General features: G+C 39.8%; 5 protein-coding genes across 5 annotated transcripts; 2 read left to right on the top strand and 3 right to left on the bottom strand.

Annotated features, from left to right (window-relative positions):
- Positions 1-797: 797 nt before the first annotated feature.
- W97_02818 (uncharacterized protein) lies at positions 798-2,724 on the top strand (the record flags this gene model as incomplete). Its single annotated transcript, XM_007780717.1, has 9 exons — positions 798-1,043; positions 1,100-1,207; positions 1,263-1,352; positions 1,407-1,470; positions 1,521-1,584; positions 1,633-1,747; positions 1,797-2,011; positions 2,068-2,137; positions 2,191-2,724. The coding sequence occupies 9 exons, from the start codon at positions 798-800 to the stop codon at positions 2,722-2,724; spliced, it is 1,506 nt and encodes a 501-aa protein (XP_007778907.1).
- An 84-nt stretch (positions 2,725-2,808) lies between these two features.
- Positions 2,809-3,759, bottom strand: W97_02819 (uncharacterized protein; the record flags this gene model as incomplete). Its single annotated transcript, XM_007780718.1, has 1 exon — positions 2,809-3,759. One exon carries the CDS (start codon positions 3,757-3,759, stop codon positions 2,809-2,811), a length of 951 nt encoding a protein of 316 aa, XP_007778908.1.
- A 262-nt stretch (positions 3,760-4,021) lies between these two features.
- Positions 4,022-5,740, bottom strand: W97_02820 (uncharacterized protein; the record flags this gene model as incomplete). Its single annotated transcript, XM_007780719.1, has 1 exon — positions 4,022-5,740. One exon carries the CDS (start codon positions 5,738-5,740, stop codon positions 4,022-4,024), a length of 1,719 nt encoding a protein of 572 aa, XP_007778909.1.
- Positions 5,741-6,373: 633 nt separating this feature from the next.
- Positions 6,374-7,951, bottom strand: W97_02821 (uncharacterized protein; the record flags this gene model as incomplete). Its single annotated transcript, XM_007780720.1, has 4 exons — positions 6,374-7,070; positions 7,118-7,678; positions 7,731-7,825; positions 7,874-7,951. 4 exons carry the CDS (start codon positions 7,949-7,951, stop codon positions 6,374-6,376), a joined length of 1,431 nt encoding a protein of 476 aa, XP_007778910.1.
- Positions 7,952-8,934: 983 nt separating this feature from the next.
- W97_02822 (uncharacterized protein) lies at positions 8,935-10,678 on the top strand (the record flags this gene model as incomplete). The annotated part of the gene is made up of 3 exons (XM_007780721.1): positions 8,935-9,163; positions 9,233-10,001; positions 10,048-10,678. The coding sequence occupies 3 exons, from the start codon at positions 8,935-8,937 to the stop codon at positions 10,676-10,678; spliced, it is 1,629 nt and encodes a 542-aa protein (XP_007778911.1).
- Positions 10,679-26,306: the final 15,628 nt, after the last annotated feature.

Genomic DNA, 26,306 nt, shown 5'->3' on the forward strand with positions numbered 1-26,306 from the left:
CACAATTCGCGATGGGCGTTTGATTGACGTAATATTATTTCAACCATCAACGGTCGCAAAGTGACAAGTTACTCAATATGCACGTGACACCATAACCCTTGACACCGCCCGCGAAAGCCTGTCTCAACCCCAGCGAACGGAGATCTCAAGTCTCACTCATGTGTCCCACCGCGCGCATGATCTCGTTCCAGGGTCTCGGAGAGCCTGCAATCTGTTTGGCGCTCTTTGGTCGACCGCCCGCCTCCCGTCCACAGATACTTGTAGCACCGCCCATCACCGCATCTTCTTTCTCCGCCTCGAAATTAGCATCGAAGCAATAATACCGCCTTCGTCGCCTCCGGTGATCCGACACTAGACAGGTGTGTGGTAATATAATCAGACGAGATCGGCTCTGACAACAACAGTGGGGACGGGACTGGCTGTGATGACACACTAGGTGGAAGTTGCACTAGGATGGGGGACTCGGCTGCCACAGTCCATATGTAAGGGCTAAATATCGATCCCAGGATCAACTAGCGATTTCAAGGTCCGTAGCGGCCAAGATGCGGGGTGCAGCCGTTACCAGCTTTATATCGTGGTTGCCGAGAGTCTGGGCCTTCAGCGGGGAGGACGTCAGCCGCGCTGCGATGCTGTACAAAAGGGCTCTTTGGGACGGCCGACCTTCGTGAGCTGCAGCTGCGGGATTCCCAATTCTGAAGCACGGGTAACTTCCATATCATCGTACCTTATTTTGAACTCCTCAACTTCATCTCAAACTTCCGCATTTACGAAGCTTGAAAGTCTACCCCTTCGCCAACATGGACGGTGATCGCAAGCTCTCCAATGTTGACCGGAGACTCTCCGTGGGCTCCACCGGTCTGGAGGGCGGCCGTAAGATGTCCGTTCAGAAGATCGAACAGTACATTGAAGGCAATGAGTCCTACTTCCACGTCGATCCTCACTTTGACAAAGAAGCCGAGCTCAAGTTGATCCGCAAGGTGGATTGGAGGCTGTTGCCAATCCTGGGAGCTTTGTATGCCATTGCGCTCATCGACCGTGTCAATGTAAGCCGTGCGCACCGCATCCTCATCTCGAGCGACACATGCTGATTGAGACATAGATCTCCAATGCTCGTGTTGCTGGTATGGACCAGGACTTGGGGCTGCGCATTGGAGCACGGTACACCATCGCGCTTGTCATGTTCTTTCCTCCGTATTTCCTCTTCGAGGTGAACATTGGATGCCATCCTGATGACTGGATTCTGAAAATAACTCGCTTCTTAGCTTCCATCGAACATCCTACTTCGCCGAGTTGGAAGCGCGAATTGGCTTTCATTCATTGCATTTTCATGGGGTATTGTTATGATTGGCCAGGTGAGTGTAATCGCTCCGCTCATTAATGGCTTCCGTGTTGAACGGTTGCTCTAGGGGTTTGTCAAGAGCTACAAGACTCTCGCCCTCTGTCGTTGGTTTCTCGGTACCTTTGAAGCTGGTAGAACAATCTGATAATCTATTTGTTGGCGTCCAGCTGACTCAACATAGGTTTCTTCCCCGGCTGCGTATATCTTGTCTCGTGTTGGTACGTGAGATATGAAGTGCAAAAGCGGTATGTGTGCCAACGCCATCGGGAGGGTATGGAGCTAACCCCTCAAAGTCTCGCGGCTTTTTACCTCACTTCTTCACTCATCGGCGGGTTCTCAAATATCCTGGCTTATGGCCTTATGCAAATGGAAGGCGTAGCCGGCGTAAGAGGCTGGCAGTGGATCTTTGTAAGCCAATGAAGACAGTGCAATGGGCGACTTATCTGACGAGGCATAGATCATCGAAGGCTTACTGACTGTAACTATCGCGACTATTGCCTGGTTCATCATCATCGACTTCCCCGACAAGGCGGAAAGGAAGGGCTTCTTGAACCACGCAGAGGCCGCATTCATCGCCAGGCGAATTGAGAATGACAGAGGAGATGCCATTCCCGATGGATTGACGTGGGGCAAATTCTTCAAACACCTTACAGATTGGAAGCTTTGGACGTTGTATGTTCATTCAAACTCAATCTGGAATCTATGCGCGCCTTGCTAACAACTCGCAGCGCTTTGCTCTTCATGTCCACTACAATGCCAGCGTATGCCTTTGCATATTTCACACCGGTTATCATCAGGGTATGCGCGAAGCCGAAATCCACCGCAAATCGTGCAAAGCTGATCCATCGCAGGGTATGGGCTACACCGCCGGTGTTGCCAATCTCTTGTCCGCACCCCCGGTTGTCTTCGCTGTCATCGTTGCGTTCAGCTTCGCATGGCTAGCCGACCACTACCACCTACGCGCACCCATCATCGCAGCTCAATCGACCATCTGTCTCATCGGGCTCATGCTTACCGCGTACCATAGAAACAACGGAGTCCGGTACTTTGGCATCTTCCTTGGACAGGCCGGATGTCAAGGAAACATTCCCGCAATCCTTGCCTACCAATCGAACAACATCCGTCTCCAGTCGAAGAGATCCGTTGGAAGTGCTTTGCAGATTGGGTTCGGAGCTATTGGTGGCATCATTGCTTCGACCTCATTCAGAGAGAAGGACGCCCCAAGATACGTCAACGGCCTTTGGGCGACTGCTGGTCTTCAGCTCTTTATCCTCTGCGCCTGCGCTTGCACTACATTGTTCTTCTACATCAGGAACAGGCAGCTGGACAGGGGTACTTTGAAGAAGCCGATTGAGGGCCAGGAAGGATTCAAGTACACCTATTAGCTATTTAGCGTACCCGAGTCTCTAGCTGAAGCGTTCGGTATCAATCTGTACCAGGTAGATATTCGTATCCTCTCGACACGACGTTTAGCCAATCAGTTTCAAGCCAATTCGTGCAGCATGCTCTTCATCTGTGCCGCAGCATCCCCCAACCACCTTCAAGGCGGGAAGCAACGCTTTCAATAGTTCATATGAGATCGACAAGCCTTCCGGATCCCCTCTATCCAGTATATCACTGTTGTCGAGCTCATCGTGGCTCTTGACACTAGCATTCGCTCTGATGTCTCCAAGTCTCTGGCGGACAGTCTGATCCATTTCACGCAAGACTCGCTCAAAATGGAATGGATGAGCACAGTTGATGCCATAGTACACCACATCTTGACCGGTAGCCTTATCAACCTGCGTGACAGCACCGGCCAAAGACTTGCCCTCCAGCAGCAGCCCGTTTGTTTCGACGCAGAAAGAGACCATTATCGGCATGTATTTCTCCTTCGCAAGTTGTGCTGCCGCGATCGCCTCTGTCGTGTTGTTCAAGGTCAATGTGCTAAGCATGTCCACTCCGGCTTCGCATAGCGCCTCTACTTGGGTGCGGTAGCATGCGCGTGCGGAATCGATACTCAGTCCAGCCGAGCTCTTGCATGCGTCGCACAGAGGTCCTAGGTTCCCGCTGATCACGACAGGCGTTGTGGGAGATTCGTACTTGTCGCGTAACTCCTGCAGAAACTTTACGGCTTCCCTGTTCAACCGCGATATATCGGCGTCGTTGATCGCCAACGCTTCCGCCCAGGCACTAGATCCTCGCCATGTTGGTGTTTCTAGAACAATGCCAGTTTTTAGCCGCGCCGCGATCTCGATATAGGGCGCGTAACACTCTCGGAGGGATTCTTTGCCGCCAACTGTGTCGAGGAGGATAAGAGCGGAGAAGTCTGGGAGATCGACGCCCTTCTTGAAGACAAGTGTAGTCTCGATCCCACCTTCGGTGAGGAAGAGCTTCGTCGAACCGAGCTGTGGTAATTGCGCTCCGTATTTCGCTGTCATAAGTTCTGGTCTTGGATGATATGCAAGTCCAATTGAGTATAATAAGATGCTACTACAGGTAGAGCTACTCGCCCAAAACGCTTGCGCGGCGAGCGATTCCTCTAACGTATTATATACCTACTAGACTAGAGTCTCACGCCAGACGCTATCGCGGGACCTGCTTCAGAAACCCGTATACGTGTGAGAAACTTACATGAGATTTCGCATCAGTACGAGACCTTTCGTTATGCAAATGCGAAACCGCTTGAACCCTGCTTCAATCTCAAAGATCGTCCTCTGCTTCTTCAACACTGTATGCCGTGCACTCCGCAATGCACGTCCTAGCCGGAATCGTAACCGCAATTGGGAAACCACCATAATCCGGGTTGTCGTTCGGCATGATATAGAACTCTCCACTCCTGGTCTCATCACCATTCGTTGTTCTTGCAGTATGCAAATCGCCATGTTCATCGACTGTTTTCTCCTCTGAGTGCAGGATGCCCGTGAATGTCGACTTCGAATTTGTGCTCTTGAACGTAACTTGGAACCCTTTTCCAACCAACATAAACTTGCCGTTGCCTTGATGAATGATCATTCCGGCTCCTGGACCAGGCTTTCCAAAGACAAACGCGCGATCGACGGTAACTTCGAACTCTCCAAGCTCTCGTGTCCACTGCTCTTTGCCCTTCTTCTCTTGGTCGACTTCGTCGAAAAAGAACCCCATGATATCCTCTGGGCGGTTACTCTGTGCTTCAAGGATATGCTTGCTGACAGACTTGAGAAGTCCATACGTGTACGTGAGTTGGGTATCCTCCGCTCTCAACGAATCGATACCAAACGGTGAGCATCCGATTGCTCCATAGCTTCCGTACGCCAAGAATACTCTGCGCGCCCCTTTATCATCCCTCTTCTGCTCTGGAATGAACAGAGGCTGATTACCGTGTCGATATTGCTGGCAGATAGTTTCGTAGTCGTGTAGGTACAGATCCGGAGCAATGAAATCGAGGGCAGGCGCGTTGTACTTCCATATATCGAAAGCATGTGGACAAGGGCCCCCGCTGGGGTAGACGCCTGCTTTGGCGCCTCCTCCTGCCACAGTCGGTGTGCCCTCGCCTAACGGCACGCCTGAGAGATCCAAGATGCTCGGATCGTCGAAGTTCAACCATACGTTCGTATAGAGCGGGAGTTGATATTCTGCTTTGCCTGCCGCCGCAACAATGCCGACATACCGAGAGAATGCGTTCGCCATGAATATTTCTTCCGCATCGATCAAATCTCTACCGAAGGCATCTTCCCACGTCGATTTTCCGGGTGTCGCATTGCGAAGCTCCGGGAACCGCTTCTTGAATAGAGGATGGAGCTCCTCTTTTCGCTGTAAATGAGTCAATAACTCCTCCGGCACCGGCTGCCTGAAAAAGTCATTCGCGATCCTCGACCTATCCCTCGAATCACCCAACAACCCAGTCTCATTCTCAACCTGTACCATGATGACCGTGCTGTGTTCTCGATCAGATTCCCTCAAGTGCCGCATCAATGCAGCAAAGGCCTTCGCATCAGCTTCCCAAGCTCTTTCGTTAAAAGGTGAGATCAGCTCGACAGTCTTCAAACTCCCCTGCGCGTCCTCAATATGCACACGTGGGAACCTCTTAACATCCTTCTTCACCCATTGCGGTACATAAGTGCTCATAGCGTTCTTGAAGCTCCCGAACCACAGCAGGACGAGATGCATGTCGTACTTCCGCGCACCAAGGATGACCTTGTCGAGTTCCGAGAAGTCAAAGTGGCCCTCAGTAGGCTCAATCATCTCCCACGTCACGGAACCGAGTAGAGTGTTGACGTTCATCGCGCTCATGTTCGGCCATACTGTGCTCATGAACTCCGCACTGCTGAGGCTTGAGTTGTGCAGTTCTCCCGGGAGCATTAGAAATGGCTTTCCCTTGACGACCAACTGTGCGGAGTTCTTCGTTCTCCGCAAATGCGGTATGTCCGTCCTTGTAGCCATGGTCTGCAGCGTTCGCAAGGGCTGAAAAATGAGATGCATGACGGATAATGCAAAATTCTTGAGAAGGGCGGAAGTTACACCTTGAGTGTGAGATTGGGGACGCCATGTTGCCTATAAATACGAATGGTAATATCTTGTCTAAGCCCTCATCCCTCTCACGGCAATGCGAATAATGTACAGCCTCGATCAGCACGCATAAACCTCGGATATAGGTTTCCGCCATCTCCGCATTAGCGTGATGACTGGCAACTCGGCTAAAAGATGACCGTGGACTGGCAGTGGATTCCACTCCGCTGCAACGCTGCAAGTGCAAGATTGTGGCTGCATCGAGGCCGTGGCGGGTTGGAAGATAGACATGCGCTGTGTTTGCTAGTTTCCCAACAACTTCTCTGCGGGAAGAGATCCTCGTTATCCTTCTCTCCGCCCCCTTCTTTTCTTAATCGTTCCTTTACATGACCTTCCGCCCTCACTCCTCGGCTTCCTTTCCCGGCTGCTTCCAGTAACCACGCAACATTGAGGCACCTTCCTAAGCCGTATATTCTCTTCTGCATACTGTTCATATTCTGCTACATCGAGAGACTCCACCCGCTCCATTCAATGTGTTTAGAAAACTTTGACAAAGTCCAACAGCGGCTAGACACTGGCAGGACTGGTCTGGCCGAATTGCCCTTCCGGCCGGTAGTCTAATCTGTCAAGCTTCTTCAGAAGCCTGTCGAGATTGACCAAGGCGTTGGCGGGATCTGCATCCTCATGCAGTAGCGTTAGACCAATATCACGTAACTTCGGTATTAGACTGTGACCGTTTGCCTCCAGAGTGTCCTCGGGCATTTGATACACAATTGCGAGCATATCGTCAACGACACGGTTTTGCTCCGTGGTGATTTCAGCTGAGGTGGCGGATGCGCCTCTTTCGCGAGCCAGATGATCCATCTGATGGAGCAAAGATGATCTGACGTGGATCTGAGTGATGTACAAGTTGACGGTTTGAACATCCGTTCCGAAGTTGGACTGGGGAGGTCTAGAGAGGCCGCCTCGCCACCTCAATTCCGGTGGAAGATAGTCCAGCGCTGAATTAACCAGACTCATGTACTCCTGAAGCCGCTCAGGGCTGTGCCATGCTTCCTGATGACATTTGTACCAAAGCATGAATACATTCGTCAGATGGTTTAGTCCGGGGATATAAGTGGTCCGATCGCCATGCCAACTGTCCAGTTGAGCTTCGTTTAAGGGATCAAGTTCCTCATCGGTGATCTCTAATGGCTTCAAAGCTTCCACATAGTCGTGAGGGGAGAGCATGCCGAGGTAAGGTCTTCCGTGTATTCCCGCCGTACTGCAAGTGGAGTCAGCCGGTTTCACACAACCTAACTACAAACTTACCATTCAGCTGCGAAAATGAGCCAGTATAGCCGCTTCAGCAGCTGTTGCTTCACAAAGTCCATTTGATCTAGCTGGTGGTATATCAAGGATTTGACGCCAGCAAGAGCTTCTGCCATCAATAGACTTGAGTAGGGGTCGTCCAGACCTCGCTCTGACCCTAAGGCGATAGAGAAGTTGTACTTTGTTTGGCAAAACTCTAGAGTCAAGCCATTCTTCGGCCGGTTGGCGTCGTTGCGCTCGGCAAGCTCGAGACATCTCTCAACTGTGACAGTGCCACAGTAAGTGGAGCTCTTCCGCTTCAAGCTGGCGACTGTGGCAGCGCAGATTGAAACGACGAGGCTGAAAAACTCCCGATCGCGGGTGGCATCGCCAGCAGCAAGGCGACGGAGGAAGCTCGCTCGGTGTAATATTGGGGCCACCGAATGGATCCGTTCAAACCAGTCGTCAATAAGAATATCAATAACCTCTGCGGGCCCAAGCTGGTCCAGGCCACATGTTGAAGGCGACGCAGGTGATGGTGCCATACTGGCCGTCTCGGCTTGTCGCTCTGTCTCAACATACCTGGCCGCTTGTTAGCTGCGAAGAGACGAATGTAGAAAAATCCCAGGTTTACCGGTTCAGTGGTCCCCTCTTCTTTCGGGGCCTTTTTTTAGTGCAGTCAATCTGCAATGCTACGCATGATCGGCATACCGGGCCATCGTACTCGCACTGCGAAGCAGTTAGATTCCGAGCTGACTGAAAAGGTCACCGCCTTACCTTGACCTTCCGGGCACGGCACGGGTCGCACGCGTTGCGGTTGCGCCGCCGAACTTTAGCTTGAGCAGTCCCATCCATTTTATCGAAATTTATCCGAGTGAAGGCATGGTGCGGATGGTGTAGGAGAAACGTCGGATTTAGGATATGGATTGTCAAGCAGGAGAAAGCTCTCAGCCTCTACAGGGCGGGGTCCCCGCATCTTGGCAGCCGTGAGCTGGGCCACCTGCTGCCTACCGTAGGGTGACGGCAAGGTTATAGCATCTGGCAGCAGCAAGCAGCAACGCAATGTCCGGATATACTTCCTAGCGCACTATCGTCGCTGTCAAGCTGCTACGAAGGGAGTAAAAACTTGCTTATTTGATGCGGTTGGCTTCCTAGATCCAATGTGTTTGTGCTTCTCGCGTACAGAGATGCACATGACTGAAGCATTGCCTCGAGGCCGTCTCTTTGTGGGAAGAGACATGCTCGGAGATGGCTAGATTGAGGGCAAAGCTTACTCGCAGCACCAAAGCAGCTGAGTCGGCAAAGCACGTCAAGTCGATTTGCAACTTGGACACCAATAGACGACTCGTTTGTACGGCAAGACATCCGGAGCTCCGCTTACAGTACGCTGTCGACTACCAGAGGTCCCTGGACCTGCCGGTATCCCAGAATCAGCGAGGGATCCCATTTGTCACAAGCGTCTAAGGGCCATCCAAAGTTACCGTTGTCGGATTTCTCCATTCAAGTCAATGCGCGGACAGGCGATCTTCATTCTGGACGGCCCTTGATCGCTCCAGTCTCAGATCTCGAAGGTTCCAACTGCGCCTTAGCAGAGCCGTCGGGATGGCGCCACACGCAAAAACTTCGGATATCACCACTCTGGGGAGCTTATCCCAGCTATGGGATTCAAGGCTTGCTCCAGATTTCTCCGAGAAGACATCGCAGATCTTGCTGGAAGTCGATGGTTGGCGGGGAGTCGTAGAAGTATAAAGATTGCCCTTACAATCACGTCTGTTCTACAATTGCGGCGCTCAGTTCTTCATTATATCGCAGATTATTGAAGATTCACTTCACTCAAAATGGAAAACGAAAAGGACCTAAAGACCCCGACCTCAGACTCCTCAGTGGGGCATGTGGAGTTTGTTGTTGGTCATCCAGATTTCGACGAGTCGGCGGTCAGTTGGTACAAACAACCTATGCTCCGGAGGCTATACTTCATGATGCCACTCTTGTTTCTTGGTTCCACCACGCTTGGGTATGATGGCAGCCTTCTCAATGGTCTTCAGACAATGCCGTCCTGGCAAGATTGTATGTGGCATTCCGCTTTTTCACTGTCGCCTACACTTCCCCGCAAACCGAAACTGACAGTCTTTCCAGTTTTTCATCATCCAACTGGCGCACTCCTCGGTATTTATGGTGCCATTCCGGGCTTCGGCGGCCTCGCTGTTCTGCCATTTGCACCATACATCGCCGATTACTTTGGCCGACGGAATGGTACCGCTCTTGGCTGCGTTATTATCATTATGGGCGCCTTACTGCAATCGTTCCCTCCCGCTTCGAATCCCAAAGCGATGTATCTGGCAGGACGCTTCTTCATCGGCTTCGGGAGCAACATCAGCAACGGAACATGCCCCTTGCTCATCACGGAGATTGCGCACCCCAGACATCGAGGAAAGCTGACAACATTGTACAATACGTTGTGGTATCTTGGGGCAATCATAGCCGCATGGGTGTCCTACGGAACTCTGACAGGTTATTCCGGAAATATGGCGTGGCGCTTACCGACTGGTCTCCAGTGCTTGATGCCTGGAATTCAGCTTCTCACTCTCTACTTCTTCCCGGAGTCGCCACGCTACCTCATCAGTCGAGGTAGGGAAGCACAAGCAAAGGCAATCCTCATCAAGTATCATGGAAATCGAAACGAAAACGATTCGTTTGTCAATTGGGAGTTCGCCGAGATCCGCGACACTTTACGTCTAGAAAGGGAGGCAGCCGCTAAGAATGGCTGGGCTGAGATGGTCAGGACCCCCGGTAACCGCAAGCGATGCATCTTGATCATCCTTACTGCCATCTTCTCTCAATGCTCTGGCAACGGACTGGTGTCCTATTATCTGTCGTCCATCTTGAAGACAATCGGTATCACCGAGTAAGTGCCCCAGCTTCTCATCGCGCAACATCACTGACATATACAGTCCCAAACAGCAAGCTCTTATCAACGGTGGCCTCACAATCTGGAGCTGGCTCGTCTCCCTCTGCTTCGCCTTCACAGTTGACAAGATCGGCCGCCGCGTCCTTTTCCTCGGTGCCGGCGTTGGTATGCTCATATCATTCACGATCTGGACAGCCTGTAGCGCTGTGTACGAAAAATCAGGCAGCTCTGCAGCCGGCTACACAGTGCTCGCAATGATCTTCCTGTTCTACGGCGTCGCTGGACTTGCGTGGCCGGGTTTGACCGTGTCATATACGGTAGAGATCTTACCATACCAAATCAGGGCCAAGGGGTTGACGCTATGCTTCTGCTTCACGGCATTGAGCGGAGTGTTCAATCAGTATGTCAACCCAATCGGAATTGAGAACCTGAGATGGAAGTTCTATTTCTTTTACATTGCGATCTTGGTTATTGAGTGCTTGGTCATCTATTTCTACTTCGTAGAGACTCGGGGACCGACACTGGAAGAGATTGCTCAGCTCTTCGATGGGGATTATGCAGCGATAGCAGCAGCTATGCCAGTGTCGAGGAATGCGTTAGTGGCAGATGTAGAGAAGGAATTGGAGAGAAGGGCGAGCGTTTACAACGCCACGACACATTCTATTACTAAGTAGTCTGCAGGTAGCTTTCGTAGGTTGCGCAGGTCGGAGATCAGAAGTTAGTAATATCTTCCGTCAAAACTAATAGTTATTTATCCTACTATACTTATATTTTACTTCTTCTTCCGAGAAGACTACTACAGTCACTATATAAATACTTAAGCCGCCTATAAAATCTAAAAACTTAAAATAGCTCTAGCTTGATTATTATACTATAACTAAAGCTATAACTATAGTTATAAGATCTATACTATATATACTAAGTCTATATAAAATTATTTTTTATATTTAGTTTATCTAAGCTAGTTAAACTACTAAGTTATAAAATCTTAAACTTTTATATATCTTAGAAACTAGATAGTAATAGTATATACTTTACTAAATATATAGATAATAGTTATAGTAATAACTATATATATATATACTTACTTTTAAAATACTAGTTAAGTTTAAACTTTTAGTAGTATCTAAAAGTCTATCTTTTTTATCTAAAAACTTTAAGCTAAGTACTATTAAGAGTAGACTATATTAACTAAGTAGAAAACTAATAAATAGATAGTTAGTTTTAATTGAATACTATTGTTTCTAAATAAAGTATAAAAACTATAAATATAATAAGTTATACTATTTTTAATTTTAAAGATTTCTTATTTATAGTTTAGTCTACTATAAAATAGAAGCTTAGCTGTAAAGTACTAGCTCTAAGAGTATATATATTAAAACTAGAATATATTATATTTCTATATAAAATATTAATTACTCTATAAACTTTTAGTTACTATATAATACTTCTTGTTTTTCTAGCTTAGTTGAGGCTATAGTAGCTACTATAAAATATAATTAAAAGAAAATATACATATAGTTAGATTAAGCTACTATTTATACAATATATAATATATTTAAATCAACTATACTAATAAATTATATAAGCTATTTAAGATTTAAGTTTATTAATTTTAGAGTAGCCTAAACTTTTATTAAGTAGCTATATATATATATAAAGTATCTACTTACTAGATTACTATACTAATATATAAAAGCCTCTTAAAGACTAGCTAAGATCTTTATATAAAAGCTTAATAAAAGATTTAGAAAGTCTAAAAATATATTATATTTAATAATACTAGGTGTATCTATTTTATAATTTAGTCTATTTTTTAGATTTTAATCTAGTCTAATTTTTAGAATACTTTCTAATTAATATTTTATTTTTATCTCTTATATAGTCTATATCTAATTCTCTCTTTAACTTAGTTTTTAGTTTAGTTATTAAATTAGTTCTTAGTTTAGCTTAGAGTATAGTTTTAACTTAGTTTTTAGTTTAGCTTAGAGTCTAGTTTCTATTTTAGCTTGTAGCTTAGTTTGTAGTCTCCTATTTATTTTAGTTTTTAGTCTAGTACTATCTATTAATCTTTTTTACTTTAGTAAAATTAGATATTTCACTTTCTAAGGGGGATTCTCTCCCTTAAGCCCTTCATTTTCTCTTTAGATAATGGGTGTTCTCTCTCTTAAACCCCCCCTACCTTTCTTTATTCTATATAAAAGAGTTCTTTTTTTTATCTAGATTCTAGTATCTTTTTAGTTTCTTTCTTACCTATTTTCTAGTGTATTTCTTAGTCTAGTTCTTAGTTTATCTTTTACTAAATCTCTTAATCTACTATCTAGTTTACTCTTTAGTTTACTACTTAGTTTACTACTTTACTTACTCTTTAGTTTATTCTCTAGTCTATTTTTTACTTTATTCTCTTAGTTTATATTTTGATTTATTCTTTAGTTTATTATTTCAGCTAATATCTTAGTTTGTATCTTAGTTTATATTTTAGTTTATATTTTAGTTTACTTCTTAGCTTACTACTAAGTTTGATTTCTAGTTTATTACTTAGCTTACCATATAGTTCTCTTTTTATACTATAAGACGCATAGTATTTATAGTATATATATATCTAAGAGCTTATATATGATACTTCACCCTTTTATCATGTAGAACTTAATACTATATCTTTTTAAATTAGTATATATTATTAAGTAGGTAGAGCTTTAGCTTATAATATATATTCTAGTATAATCTAATTCTTAGCTTTCTTTTTAAGTAACTATTAAGTTTAGTTTTTAATATAGTTTCTTTTTAGTTTACTCTTTGTTCTAGTTTTTAGCTTAGTTTCTAGTAAAGCTTTTAGTATAGTTTCTAGTATACTCTCTAGTACAGTCTCTAGTCTAGTTTCTACCTTACTTAGTAGTTTACTTTTTACTTTATTTTTTACTTTACTATCTATTTACTTTTGTAATCTACTTTCTATAATACTCTTTACTTGAGTCTTTTTATAGAATTATAGAAAGTATCTTTTATTAACTTATACTTAGATTATAGTTTTAGTTATAGTTTAAGATATAGTTTAGCTATTAGTATAGTCTCTAGTTTAGTATATAGTTTAGCTATTTTAGCTATTAGTTTAGTTTATTATTTAGTCTATATTCTATATCTATTTAGTTTTAATAAGTATATAATATAAGCTTGTTTATATTTCTAGCCTATTAAATACTCTTTACTCTTAATAGACTATAGATTTACCTTATAGCTATATAAAAAGCTATAGTTCTACTATTATATAGACAATTTACAGAATTTCTAAGTTTTCTAATAAGATTTTAAGTTTTCTATAGATTTTCTTAGCTATTTAGATATTTCTATACCTTAATAGACTTTTATATATTATATAATAATTCTAAGAGGCTATATCTACCTTATAGCTAAATAGAAAAAGTATAGTCCTACTAGGAGTTAAACTAGTAATCTAAGGTATACGTGTGTAGTTAGTGCGGTTAATATAGTTAGTAAAGTTAGTGTAGTTAGTACAGTTAGCAGTTAGTGTTTTTATAGCTAAACTATAGTACTAGCTATAGCTATAGCGCACTAGCCGCAACTACTAGCTCCTATAGCTTTATAGTTATAAATATAGTTGTAATTAAGCTTTAGCTAAAATTTTAAATCCCTAAGGCTTTTATACTAGCAGTTATAGAGCGCTGTGAAGTCGATATATTAATAGTATAAGAATAGACTTAGAAAAACTATAACTAGATTTTATAATTTCGACCTATAGCATCTATTATAGTGTTGTAAGTGTTTTTACTACATAAATTTTAGAGGTAATTATAGTTTTCGCTAAGGTAGTATATAGTGGAAACCTCTATTTTATTAAGTATATTAATACAGCTCTAGATACAAATAGTTATCTCTAAGTATATAGTAATAGATGTAATTAGTAATTAAATACTTTCTTAGTATATTAGATACTACTCTCTTCTTAATTCTACTTAGTTTATATATCTAATTATTCTATTCTATCACTTATTAAGGTTTAAGTTAATAGATATACTAATATTATTATTAGTAATAATACTTTCTTATCTTTTCTCTAATACTTCTGTAGCTCTTTTATAGCTAGAGTACTTAGCGGTATAGAAATATACTAAAAATAGAATAATTAGTAAACTCTAACTTATTAAAGAAGTAATATAGCCCTTATAGTAGTATAGTATATTTTAGCACTACTATAGTTGCAGACTAGAAATATAGCTAATATAGTAAAAACTAAAAAATTAGTACTAATAATAGTTTTCTTTATATTACTCTTAATATTTAATACTATAAAACTAATTATAATATCACGTAATAGGGCGCTACTACTAGTAAACTAAGTGCTAATAATACTACTCTATAATATATAGATAGAAAGTAATAGAACATATAGCTAAGAGCTTTATTAGTTAATCTATAAATAGTAGAAGAGACTAGTTATCGACCCTATTCTAAAAGTTACTAGTCTTTCCTCTTAGTTAAAATTTAATGTATAATACTTCTATATAAACAAAATATATAGAACGCTACTTCTAGAGTATATAATGATTGTACTAAACTTCTATTAGTACTATATAACTCTAATATAATCTCTTATTTATATATTTATCTCTCTACTAAAGGTTTAGCTTCTTAATTATACTATCTTATATATCTATTAAAGAGTATATAAGTAGTATTAGTTTTAACTTAATCTACTAGTATTAGCTTTATATATAATACTTTAGAAAGCTCTTTTAATCTTAATATATTCTATTAACTTTAGTTACATAAGTGTTATAGGTTTCTAGAGTCTTATTTTAGCTATTATAGTTATTATTTAATTATAGTTCTAGATAATTAAGTACTTTTTTTATTAAAAGAAATCTTTCATAATAGCTATACTTTAGTAGTACTAGTAGTCAATATTATATTCTTTATAAGCTATCTAGCTTTTACTTAATATACTAAGTAGTCTAAGTTAAACCATACAGCTTTCTTTTAGTTTTTCTAAAGTCTATTGAAAATATCTTAATAAAAGCTATCTAGAAGTCATTACTACTAGTTAATCTTAATAGAGAAGATTAAAAATAAGATTACTTACTAATTAATCTATAAAGTAGTAAATAGCCACTAATTTACTTATAGCTTCATTTAATATTTAGTACTAAAGCATATAGCTTGAACTTAAAAGAATCTCTTTATATTAATAATAGTTAATTCTATTTATATAGATTATTAATAAGATTTTATAGAGTTAATTTTAATAAAACTCTAATTATGTAGTTTACTATACACGAGCTAATATAATATTAATTATAAGTATAGGTAGGTTTTTTATCAAAATTAATTCTATTAAAGCTAAAGAATAGTTTTATAATTTTACTACTATGATTATCTTACTTATTTAAGCCTAAGAGTCTTTCTAAAGATAAGAAACTTATTTTTTGCTGAAGTATTAGTAGAAATATTAGCTATCTATCTATTAGTAGATGTATATTATAAGAATTTCAGAACCTTAGATAGTAGAAACTAAACTAGGAAAGAGCTTTATTTTTTATCTAGTAAAAGAAACCTTCTGTCTATATATTCTTTTACTTACTCTTAAAGTAAAACTCATTAAGTTTTACTAATAGTTCTACTTAGAAAGATATAAATAGAGATTCTATTAGAAAATATAAGAGCTAAAAGGTCTATTAGAAATAGATAGAACTTAGAGCTATATTTCAAAAAAGAAGCTCTATTTTAAACTAGAAGCTTTACTTTAGACTAAAAGCTTTTTCTTAAAACTAATACTCTATTTTGTAATAACAAGTATAGAACTCTAAATACCACTAATAGTGAAATTCTTATTAGGAAAATACTAAGATATTACTAAGGTAAAAGCTTTAGAAACTAAAATCTAATACTTCTTCTTAAGACTAAAGACCTTAAGCTAACTATTATAGTAGAATAGTAATTTTTTTTACTAATCTCTTATTATAACTTCCTATAAACTATAACTATACTATTTTTAATAAGTTAGTAATAGTAATTTTACTATAAGTAGTATTCGAGTAATCTAATCTAGTTATAGAGTTTCTTGAGTTTTAGCTTAGATGAGCTCTTAGTAAATCTATCTATAATTTACTTAGCTTCTTCTAGATAAAGAGCCTATAGTCTATCTCTTTTTAAAACCTATTAATTAAAGTAATAATATATATTAATATACTCAATACACTCAATATTAGTTAGATTTTCTATAACTATAATAGCTGCAATATTATTATGATATAACGCTAAGGCATTTTACTAATACTAAGATACTCTAATAGAGCTCTTAGCTTACATATATAGTTTAGTTTTTTAGTATTCCCAAATTTAGTTATTTGCTCTATACAGATTGTTTGGATAATTAATTAATTGAAAACGCTATTTCAATATCTATCTAGTTGATTTTATAGTCTAGAATAGCTAGTAAGCTAAATAAAAGCTTATAGCTTATTACTGTATTTTAATAAGTAAAATATAGAAATCGAAATAATTAATGTCTTTAAATTAAGTAAAACTCTTTACAACTTATTAGGCTTTACATTATAAAACTTTTCCTATAGAGTATTATCCTAAGCGCTCTTACAAGATAGTAGAATAGTTATTTCAAACTAATTCGGTGTTTTTAATACTACTTTAATCTATATTATACTTTGAATTAAAGTCGAATATAATAGTATTATTAGCTGAATTACTCTATAGAGTATTACCTAATCCTATTAGTAAACTGTTAGACTAATTAATCTAATTAGAATTAGAGTCTACTAGTCTCTTATTTTAATATTCTATTATAGTAGCTATTATAAATTTTAAAACAGAAATATTCGTCTAAATTATCTAAGTTAGCTAAGTTCTCTATTTTACTTCTAAATAGCATATTATACTTCCAAATAGTATATCATACTTATTAAAAGTAACTAAGCTTTTAGTTCTTCTATAATCTCTAGCTAAACTGTATAGCTAGTAGGTACTATTTTCTTAGTAGCTAATAAGAATATTTTTAATACTCTGATATTAAGCTTTTTAGCATCTTACTTAGCTATATTAGTATGAGCTATATACTCTAGTATTCTTGAATGATTAATTCTAGATAAGATAGTGTATTATAAAACGCCTTATAAGGATTTTTTTCTCTAATACTAATCTATTTAGCCTTAGAACTTATAGATAATTAATTATTAAAATCAATTATACCGAAAATATTTTAGGGTAGCCTAACTTAGCTAGAACTACTCTTAGCTAGCTAGCTAGTATTTACTCTTTTATTCTATTTACTTATCTTAGTATAGTATGTATAATACGGTTAGGTTCTATCTAATACTCTCTTTTAGTAGTAAGTTGTAAAACTATTTTCTAGAAAACTCCCCGCTATTATTACTACTATATATTCTAATTAGGCTAGCGGGGTATTTAGCCTTAGCCTAATTCAAATAAGCTACTAGGTAATTTACTACTTAGCTATTTCACTCTATAGTATAAAACTTACTGAATTTAGTAAATTTATTAACTATATATTAGGCGTATTAGACTCCTTCCAAGATAAATAGTATAACTAGCTCAATTATATTATATTATAACCCTAAGCGTTCCCTAGAGAAGATTTCCTAGAAAACCACGTAATATAATATAGACGAATCTAGTAAGAAGGGCTATATTAAAGAAATAATTAGTAGGTATAAATAACTCTGTTAAAAGAATCTATATTAAGAGAACTATAGTATAAGAGTATAAGCTATAGACTTAGGTATAGAGATAGCACTATTCTTATTTATTAGAATAGTATACTTAACTTAAAATAAGCATCTAGTATTTTTATAATATACTTGATTATTTATTATATAATACTAATCTAACTTTATTATATCTTACTCTATCTCCTCTTTCTTAATAAGGATTACTACTTTATAGTAACACTCCATTATACTTTAAGTACTACCTTTAAAGGAATATTTAAGATTAATATATTAATATATCTACTATAGAATTTATTACTAGCTAATAGAGAAACTAGATCTTAAGAGCCTCTTCTAAAAATAAATCTACTACGGTTAAGATACTAGATAAATAATATCGAGCTAAAAAAGAATTAGAACTCTTCTTACTCTAATATAACCTATATATTTACTATAATAGTGTTTAATTCTAGACAAAAGATAAAGTTTTATTTATAATTACTTATCTTAGAGAAAGAGTTCTTAAGTGAATTTAACTATACCTTAAGAACCTTTTAAAGAACTTAGACTTTAACTTAAAGCCTAAAATAAGAGCTACCTTTATAAATATAGAATTTTTTAAAGAAAAGATTCGCTAGATATCTAGAGATAGCAATATAGAGTATACTATAGAGAGAGAACTTATAAGCCTAATATAAAAAGGCTTAGTAGTAGTCTATACTATCTAGTTCTAGCTAATTTAGTAAATACTAGTTAGAATAATACCGCTCTAACTATATAATAATACTAAGAATTAAAAGAAAGTATTAAGAATAACTTAGTATAAAAAGAATCACCTAATAAACTACAGCCTATAATTAATGTTTCTATAGGAATTAATAATTATCTATTTAAATAATAGAGAGAGAAAGCTAGAAAGGCTATACTAGTTACTATTACTAAAAAGAGTTACTTAACTTTAAGAAAATACGATAATCTATATAGGTTCTAACTTATAGAACTTAATACTACTCCTATAAAGCATCTAATATACTCTCTAAAGAAATTATAAAGAAAACATAAAGTACTTTTAGAAAGAAAGTCTTTATAGAGATAATACTTTAATTATAATTAAGTAGAATATATTACTAGAAACTATTAAAAGTTTAAAAAGTAAGTATTAGTATAGACTAATAGTTCTAAGAAGATAGAATATCTTATAGCTATATAAGTTATAGACTATAATACAAATTCTAGACTCTATATTATAATAATATATACTAAATATACCTAAGTAATAAATAATATAAGGAGTTTTTTTTAGATACTTAGAGCCGTTTAAAGTGCTTAGAGTCTATTCCAAGTACTTAGAGTCTTTAAGTAATACTACCCGCTTATAAGCTACTTGTAAGTATATATAAGCACTCTAAGTACTTATAGTAGGTCTTAGTATACTAACTCTACCTAGTTATTACTAAAAAAAATTTAAAAAAGCTCTGAATCTAATTTAACTAACTTAAACAATTAAACGGCAATTTAGCCGCTATTCTGGGACGTTTTCGACGCCGTTTTTAGCGGTTAACTTGCTAGATCCCCCCGCCGCTTTAAGCCTTAAATAGCCCTACGCTAAAGCTACTAGAAACTAGGGACCCCTAATTATTCTACAACTAAGCGTGTAGCTTAGCATTTAATCCTTAGCTGCTATCTTATTCCTATTTCCTACTTCCCGTTTCCTCCACTTTATTCTTCTTGAAGGTGAAGGGAATCTAAAATACACTCCCTCTAGCTCTTACTACTAGCGCGTATTTATAGCGGCTTTGCCCACTCTCTCCTATAAGGACTAGCTCTCGTCTTCTCCTCGCGCTCCGGTTCTAACTCACTCGCTCGCTCGCTCTCCTCTCCTAACTTTCTTATACTCGACTATTATCTCACTCTTATCTTCCCTCCATCTTATTGCTATTCTACTCCCCTACTTCTATTACTATCCCACTAGTAGAGCTAAGAAGTATAGACTATTATTAATTAGCGAATAGCTTATCGTCTAATAAGTCCTATTAGTTGGAGATAGAGACCGACGCTAATACTAGCCACGAGATAGACTTAATATATACTAATATAGACGCGGATGGAGATGCGGATAGAGACAAAAGAGTAGCCAACTAGGTGTAGCTTCTTACTAACTAAGACCACCCGCTAGAATACTACCTTAAATAGCTAGAGGAATTTAATAAATCCGAGTATATAAAGGAGGACTACGCGGCCGGTAGTACCCTTCTTCTTAATTGGATTAAGAAATAGTAGTGCTAGTAAGTAGCTTATTTCTTTCTTTTAGCTTAAGTTACTAGCTAGAAGATCTAATAACTTATAGATACTACACCTATATAGGAAAAGACCCTAAGAAGACCTATTAGATTGTCTCTATTAAACTGCTATATAGCTTCTTCGACTAGCTTCTAAATTAGTGTTAAGGGAAAAGTAGTAGGAAATAATATAGGATCAAGCTAGCTAGCTCCCTTAGGATATACTAGAAAGTATACCGGCTCGTATATAAGAGAGTAACTAGTGGAAAGATTAACTCTTAAAGGACTCGTTAGATGTATAAGGTAAATATATTTCTAGTATCCCTCTTAACTCTCTTCTAAGGGTAAGCTAAGGCTAACTTACACTTTAGGTACTTAGGAAACTAGCGAAGAAATATAGCTTAAGTAAGAAGAACCGGGAAAAGCTATATATATACGCGGAGGACCTCGCGGAAGTTATATAGACGAACCTAGTTACAACTAAAAAGAGATACTTCTATAGATAGCACTAAATACAGATAGGCTTCTTCCTCTAACTTAGAGGTATTACTAGAAATCGACCTAAGGCTCTCTTTTAGCTATATTACTAATATATTATAGTCATACTCCTTTAGGATTCGGAGAATAGGCCTTATCGGATCCTACTCGAATTTATATTTAAATTTACTAAGAAATACCTTAGAATAAAAGACGCGTGTATATTACCTTCGCTGCGCCCCCCTCTATATAAACTCACTATTCACTTTTTATAAGAATCTATACTTACAAGCAACTAGTAATACGTTTCTAATCCCTAAGATTATATACAACTCCTCCCTTATTCTTAGCCTTTACGTCTTCCTTCTAGGTCTAATTTTTACTAATCGAGCGTTTATAGCCTCTAAACTCACTTCCTCCAAGTAGCTTAGTAGGCTAAATATTCCGCCTAGCCTTAATAAGCTACAGTTACCGCTATATCTAAGTATAGATAATATTCCTATCTTCCGCCGCTTAGTTAAGATACTAAGTAGGTAAAAGATCTCGCAGGACCTACTTTTACTATATTTAACTCTCTTACCTTAAATTAAGAAGCTCGGCGTGATTATAGGGTTCTAATAGATCGCGCGCCTATATACTCTTTAATATACCGTAGGTAAAGCGTTTAACGAGAGCGGTTAGTATTATATATAGAACCCTTCTAAGTAAGAATTACTAACGTGGGCAATATAGTATAGATTATATTAGCGATCTACTCTAAAACCTAATTATACAGCACACTAACACACGAATATTCCTAAAACACTGCCTCTTACAATATATTACTGTAGACATCCAGGTAATTGTTCGAGGCCTAAAACCCTAGTATATATTAATACAGGCCGCCTATAGAATGAGTCGCTCGATCAATCCGTAGCAGCTATAGGATCTAATAACGGAATAGTCCTTATTAGTTAATAAGCATCCCTATATTTATTCTCTAATCTAGCACTAAAATAAGCTTAAACGCCGCTTTAAGAATAAGGCTACATAAGATCTAGTATATAAAGAGCTTAGTCGCAAGATTAATAATAAAAGGTAATAATAGAGACATGTACTTCTAAAGAATATTTAAGAGAGATAGGAGAAGGAGCAGCCTATAAAAGACATCGAGTGGTAGCTTTCTAGGCTAAAGTTTACTAAGAATATAAGGACAACCCTAGAGTCCTCTACTAATAAGACTTCTAAATAGAAACGCTTAATCGAAGTAATTATAATATTATTAGGAATATTACTAGAAGACGAGGTTCGCTAATATAATATAGCTATTAATATAGTTACAGACTACTATAAAGTCAAGGAAGGTAGAATTTACCTTATTAATTATTTAAGGCGGTCTACTAGAGGTGTTACTTCTATAGCGGTTAAGACTAAAGAAGATACTTAGCTACTAGTAGTAACTAAAGCGCTAGCTAAAGCGTTAGATATAGTAATCTTATCTATATACAAAGAGAAAAGACTAATAATATGTTTCGTTTGCTTAGGTAATTAGAATCTACCGGTTAGTAAGCGTGTGTATTTCTTTAAGACTCCTAGTAATCTAAGTAAACACTTCTAGCGCAAGCATCTCTTTAACCTTAAAGAGAATAAGTAAATTAAATATAAACTCTATAGAGTGTCTCTAGAGCATAGAATGCACCTATAAAACCATGCTTTCGGAATGCACGGGACTATTTCCTGATTCTACTATCTTTCAACCTACCTACTACATCACGCTACAGCGTGCACTATAGATAACTGCTAGTATATGTGTTGTTGAATACGCCGCTAAATTTTGGGGGGGTTGACTACTATTTCTTGACGTCTTTTCACTCTGGGTGAGTACCAATACAGTGCCCTACCGACTTCCATGTTCAGAGCCGTCGCGAAGCAAACGAGCCGAATCTGGATCCTTGTAATGTTGTGGAATTTGCGACCCCAAGAAAGTCGCAAATTTTCGTACAGATGGGACCTTATGTCAATTTTACAGACACATACATAATGACGAAATGCCCAAGCGATTGTCATAACGGTTCTTGGGTTCTGCGAATCAGCACAATCTGTAGGAGGTGATCCGTTGAGTTTGTTGTTTGCAGAAACTTTCCGGCGCATATTTTGTTGGAATATTCAAATTATCCGTTCGATCTTCGTAAGAGAAGTGCTTCAGAGAAGCTTTGTCTAAGATTCATGCTGCTCCAATTCCAAGAGGGTTTGCTAAGAAAGATCGCTATGGTTCTCTTCGCACCGCGATTGCATGTAGGATATGTGGTCATGGAAGGAAGTGATAGCTATTGTCGTGCTGAAGCCCTAGTTATTGACAAGGAGTTGATATTTATACCTGCCGACGTCCTTCTATAACAGCCAAAGCGGAATCTGCAGTTGGGATTCGGATGCAATTATTTTTCATTTTGTGGAGGCTTTCTGCCTCATCCTGATGTATTGTTCAGGGATGAGACTATGAGTTCCCACTGTGAAATTAAGGTGTTTTCGATCTCGCGCTCTTTACGAAGGTTCTGAAATATACCGCGGCGCGTAGCTTGAGGCAATTTGGGAATGACCCCATGTCGCGTACGTGAGGTATCGAGAACAAAGCTCTCCAAGAAGCCAGACGGAAGTTGGCGCAGCAATTTCGCACGGTCCACCAGAACTTGTTTCTCTGTTCTTAGTAACTGCGTACAGAGTCCTAGTTGATCCTCAGATGTGTCCGATTTGGCGCCTGTAGAGTGTTCAGCTTCAAGCTGACGAATAATGTTGCCTATAAGTCGCAAGTCATAATCCGATGCTTGTGCTTCCGCGACGAGATCAATGCTGCCGTGCTTCCTAATACGAGACATAGAACTGCTTAACTGGACCCTCGTGTACTGCCGTATCTCTTCGCTTGTGTCCTCGACACCGCCAATGGCTATAGTAGGTGAAAAGGTTGGCGTAGCCGCTACGGCTCCACACCTACGGAGCCATAGTACTGGTAGTGGAACCCTGGACTGTGATGTCTCTTCCACCGTGCGATAAGTCAACGAACAATAGGGACTAGGGACGTCTATCAGTAAGCATACAAATGGATGAAGCTGATTACAGACCACGTGGAGTCATCATCAGGGATGCTGGGGTTCACGTTACGGCATCCTGGGCAGTGTCGAGCATCTGGCTCCTGTTTGAAGACCATCATGGTCATTTCAAGGCGTTGGCCAGGCTGTCTGCGTTACAATGCATGCTGAACGCATCGGGAAAGATAAACTCACTTTGAGTACGCTCTCCCATGGTTTGTGAAGGTTCAGAATTCGTTTCGTGACAGGATCTCGTAGAAACCATTCTCCTCGCTCAATCTTTGCCAGTCCAATATCCTTGAATCGGACTTTGAGAAGAGCAACCAGTGCCTGCATAATGTTCAGTCAGGGCTGCCTGCAGTATTACAAATCAGCGCGGGCACACGCGGACGCGATACTTACTTCAGCTGAGTTGACAGATTCAAGAAAGAAGGGAGTTATGCGTCCGCAAGCATCATTCAGAATCACCGGTCGGGATAGGAGCACCTGTGCGGGAACCTCGCGCTCCAAGAGCAGCAGTCGTTTCAGATCTAGTACTTCCGCTAGGTTCATGCCGAGAAGATGGTTTTGGCGTTTGTTTTCCTCTTCCAGAACGGCAGCACGGTCTGCCAGTGAGAGAAGATGTCGAAACATTTGTTGTTGTTCGTCTGGAGTCAAACCTCTGAGACGTTTACGCTATGAATGAAGGTACAGGTTTGCATTGAAGTGATTAGAACTCACCGTGAAAGTTTCGTGACGATGTCTTGGAGTATTCCAACTTGTTTCTCTACAGTGCTCTTGCTATGACGGACTTGCACATCAAGAGCGGCAAGTGTGACTTGCTGGACCTCCATCAAACCCGTCTGGTAGCGCGTACTAATTGCCGTCTCCTTAGAAGTCGTTTCAATATGAGTACTATATCCTGATTAGCGTCATGACATGTGGAGGCAGAGATATGCAGTACCTACATTGTAAGAGCATCGAGGAGTACTTGTATGGCGCTTAGATGCGACGCGATCTCGGCTCGAAACCGAGCAATATCTCCCTTTTTGCATGATGCCCATTCAATCTTTCGCGCTGCCCTTTTAAAGGCTACGATCGATATTCTATCAGTCGATTAGTTTTGGAAAATGTCGAACTTGACCTTCTGCTCCAAGAAGGCTTGAACACACGCCCAGCACCTTTTAATGGCCTGCTCTTTGGCAGCGCGCTGCCTTTGAGGCATTTGTTTGAGATCTACCTCATCTAGAGCTCCAAGAGCATCTTCAAGGCTTGCGAGCTCAGCCTGCAGTTCTCTGTATTCTGATAACGCGCCATTCGTGTCATTGAAGGCTTGTATACAGTCCACGATCACTCCCAGACCGACAACGATGTCACCAACGGAGAAGCCAAAAGGGACAACCATATCTGCGATGAGTAGAGATGTGCAAGTTTATGGGAAGACCAGGCTGCAATGGAGCGGATTTATGAGAGAAGGAAGAGCACGTGCCAGGTTTGTGGCTGTGGCAGTGTGTGCATTGCGCGAATGTAAGAGTGAGGGAACCGACGCTAGCGTCGATACAGCCACTGTAGGCGGGCCCAATCTCTAGTGTAATACTTACCTACTTAATTCTTATACTATAGATAGTATTGCTTAGACTGTTATCTCTATACTATATTGACTATTTACTCTCTTAAATAGACTTAGTAACTACCACGAGAGGGACTATGCTTAGGCGGATTAGCGCTGACGGTTTGACCGCGAATTCTGTATACACCTTTGTTGAATTTGTCGCTCACTCTTTTGGCAACGTCTCCATTTCCGAAGTTCAGCCATACTTGGCGAGTAGGTTTGTGCCAGGAGATATGGACCTTTTTGCAACTGATGCGCCGGGTAGTTGAGCTTGAAAGCGTGGAAGGATAGACGGGGAGAGCTTCGAGGCTAGAGTATCTTGGAGCTGATACTTTGTCTGATTTCAACTTCGCACAGAATCCTTTCGCAAATGATGGATCTTCAACCGAGAAGTTGGAGAAGCGACTTGAGGTGCAACAAGCAGTTGAGATTCTTCTCACAAGAATCTTATGGGGACTATGCACGCCTTACTGTGGGCAACAAGGCGACATATCGTGACAGGCTTATAGGGTGTCCACGGTTCAGCGCCCCCACCCCCCTCTTGTCAATCGCAAAAGATTGTGCGTAAACTTATAAAAGATCCTATGCGAACTTCATCCCTACTACCTTTCTACACTATTAGGTCCATACAACACACTATTAACAAGCTAAGATTATCACTATAGTATCTTTACATGCTCTACTTAAGTTTGAGATAATTATATTATAATATTTAGAGGGTCGTGATGTGAGGATAACCACGTGGAAAGCTTCTTCCCTATATTAGTGAGGAAAAAATCCCTGTTTGCGCACAATCTTTTGAATTGACAAGAGGGCGGGTGGGGGCGCTGAACCGTGGACACCCTGTAGCAAATGGGGAATGATGATCCGCTCCGATGCTCAGCCTTCGGCTCAGTCTTCAGCCCCGCTTTCAGCTCATACAACTCCCTGACCCGACAACTCACGACCTCATGAACTCGGACTGATGTGTTCTCATTCATTTTGAATATACCTGGCGACTTCAGGGCACCTGTTTTGAGATTGTTGTGTCTTTAAACAAGCCATCAGCTTGTAAAGCTGTACCTATACTCCTAGAGTCCATGTCACGCTTCTTCAATCGAGGGTTCTTGAGAGGGACACGAGCTTCAGCTGACACCTCTAGAGACCCAAGTCCACAACCTCCAGAATATCAAGACTCTCAAGACTCGGTAAGGGTA

This window comes from Coniosporium apollinis (genome assembly GCF_000281105.1).
Source record: "Coniosporium apollinis CBS 100218 chromosome Unknown supercont1.11, whole genome shotgun sequence".
NCBI classification, from domain to species: Eukaryota; Fungi; Ascomycota; class Dothideomycetes; genus Coniosporium; species Coniosporium apollinis.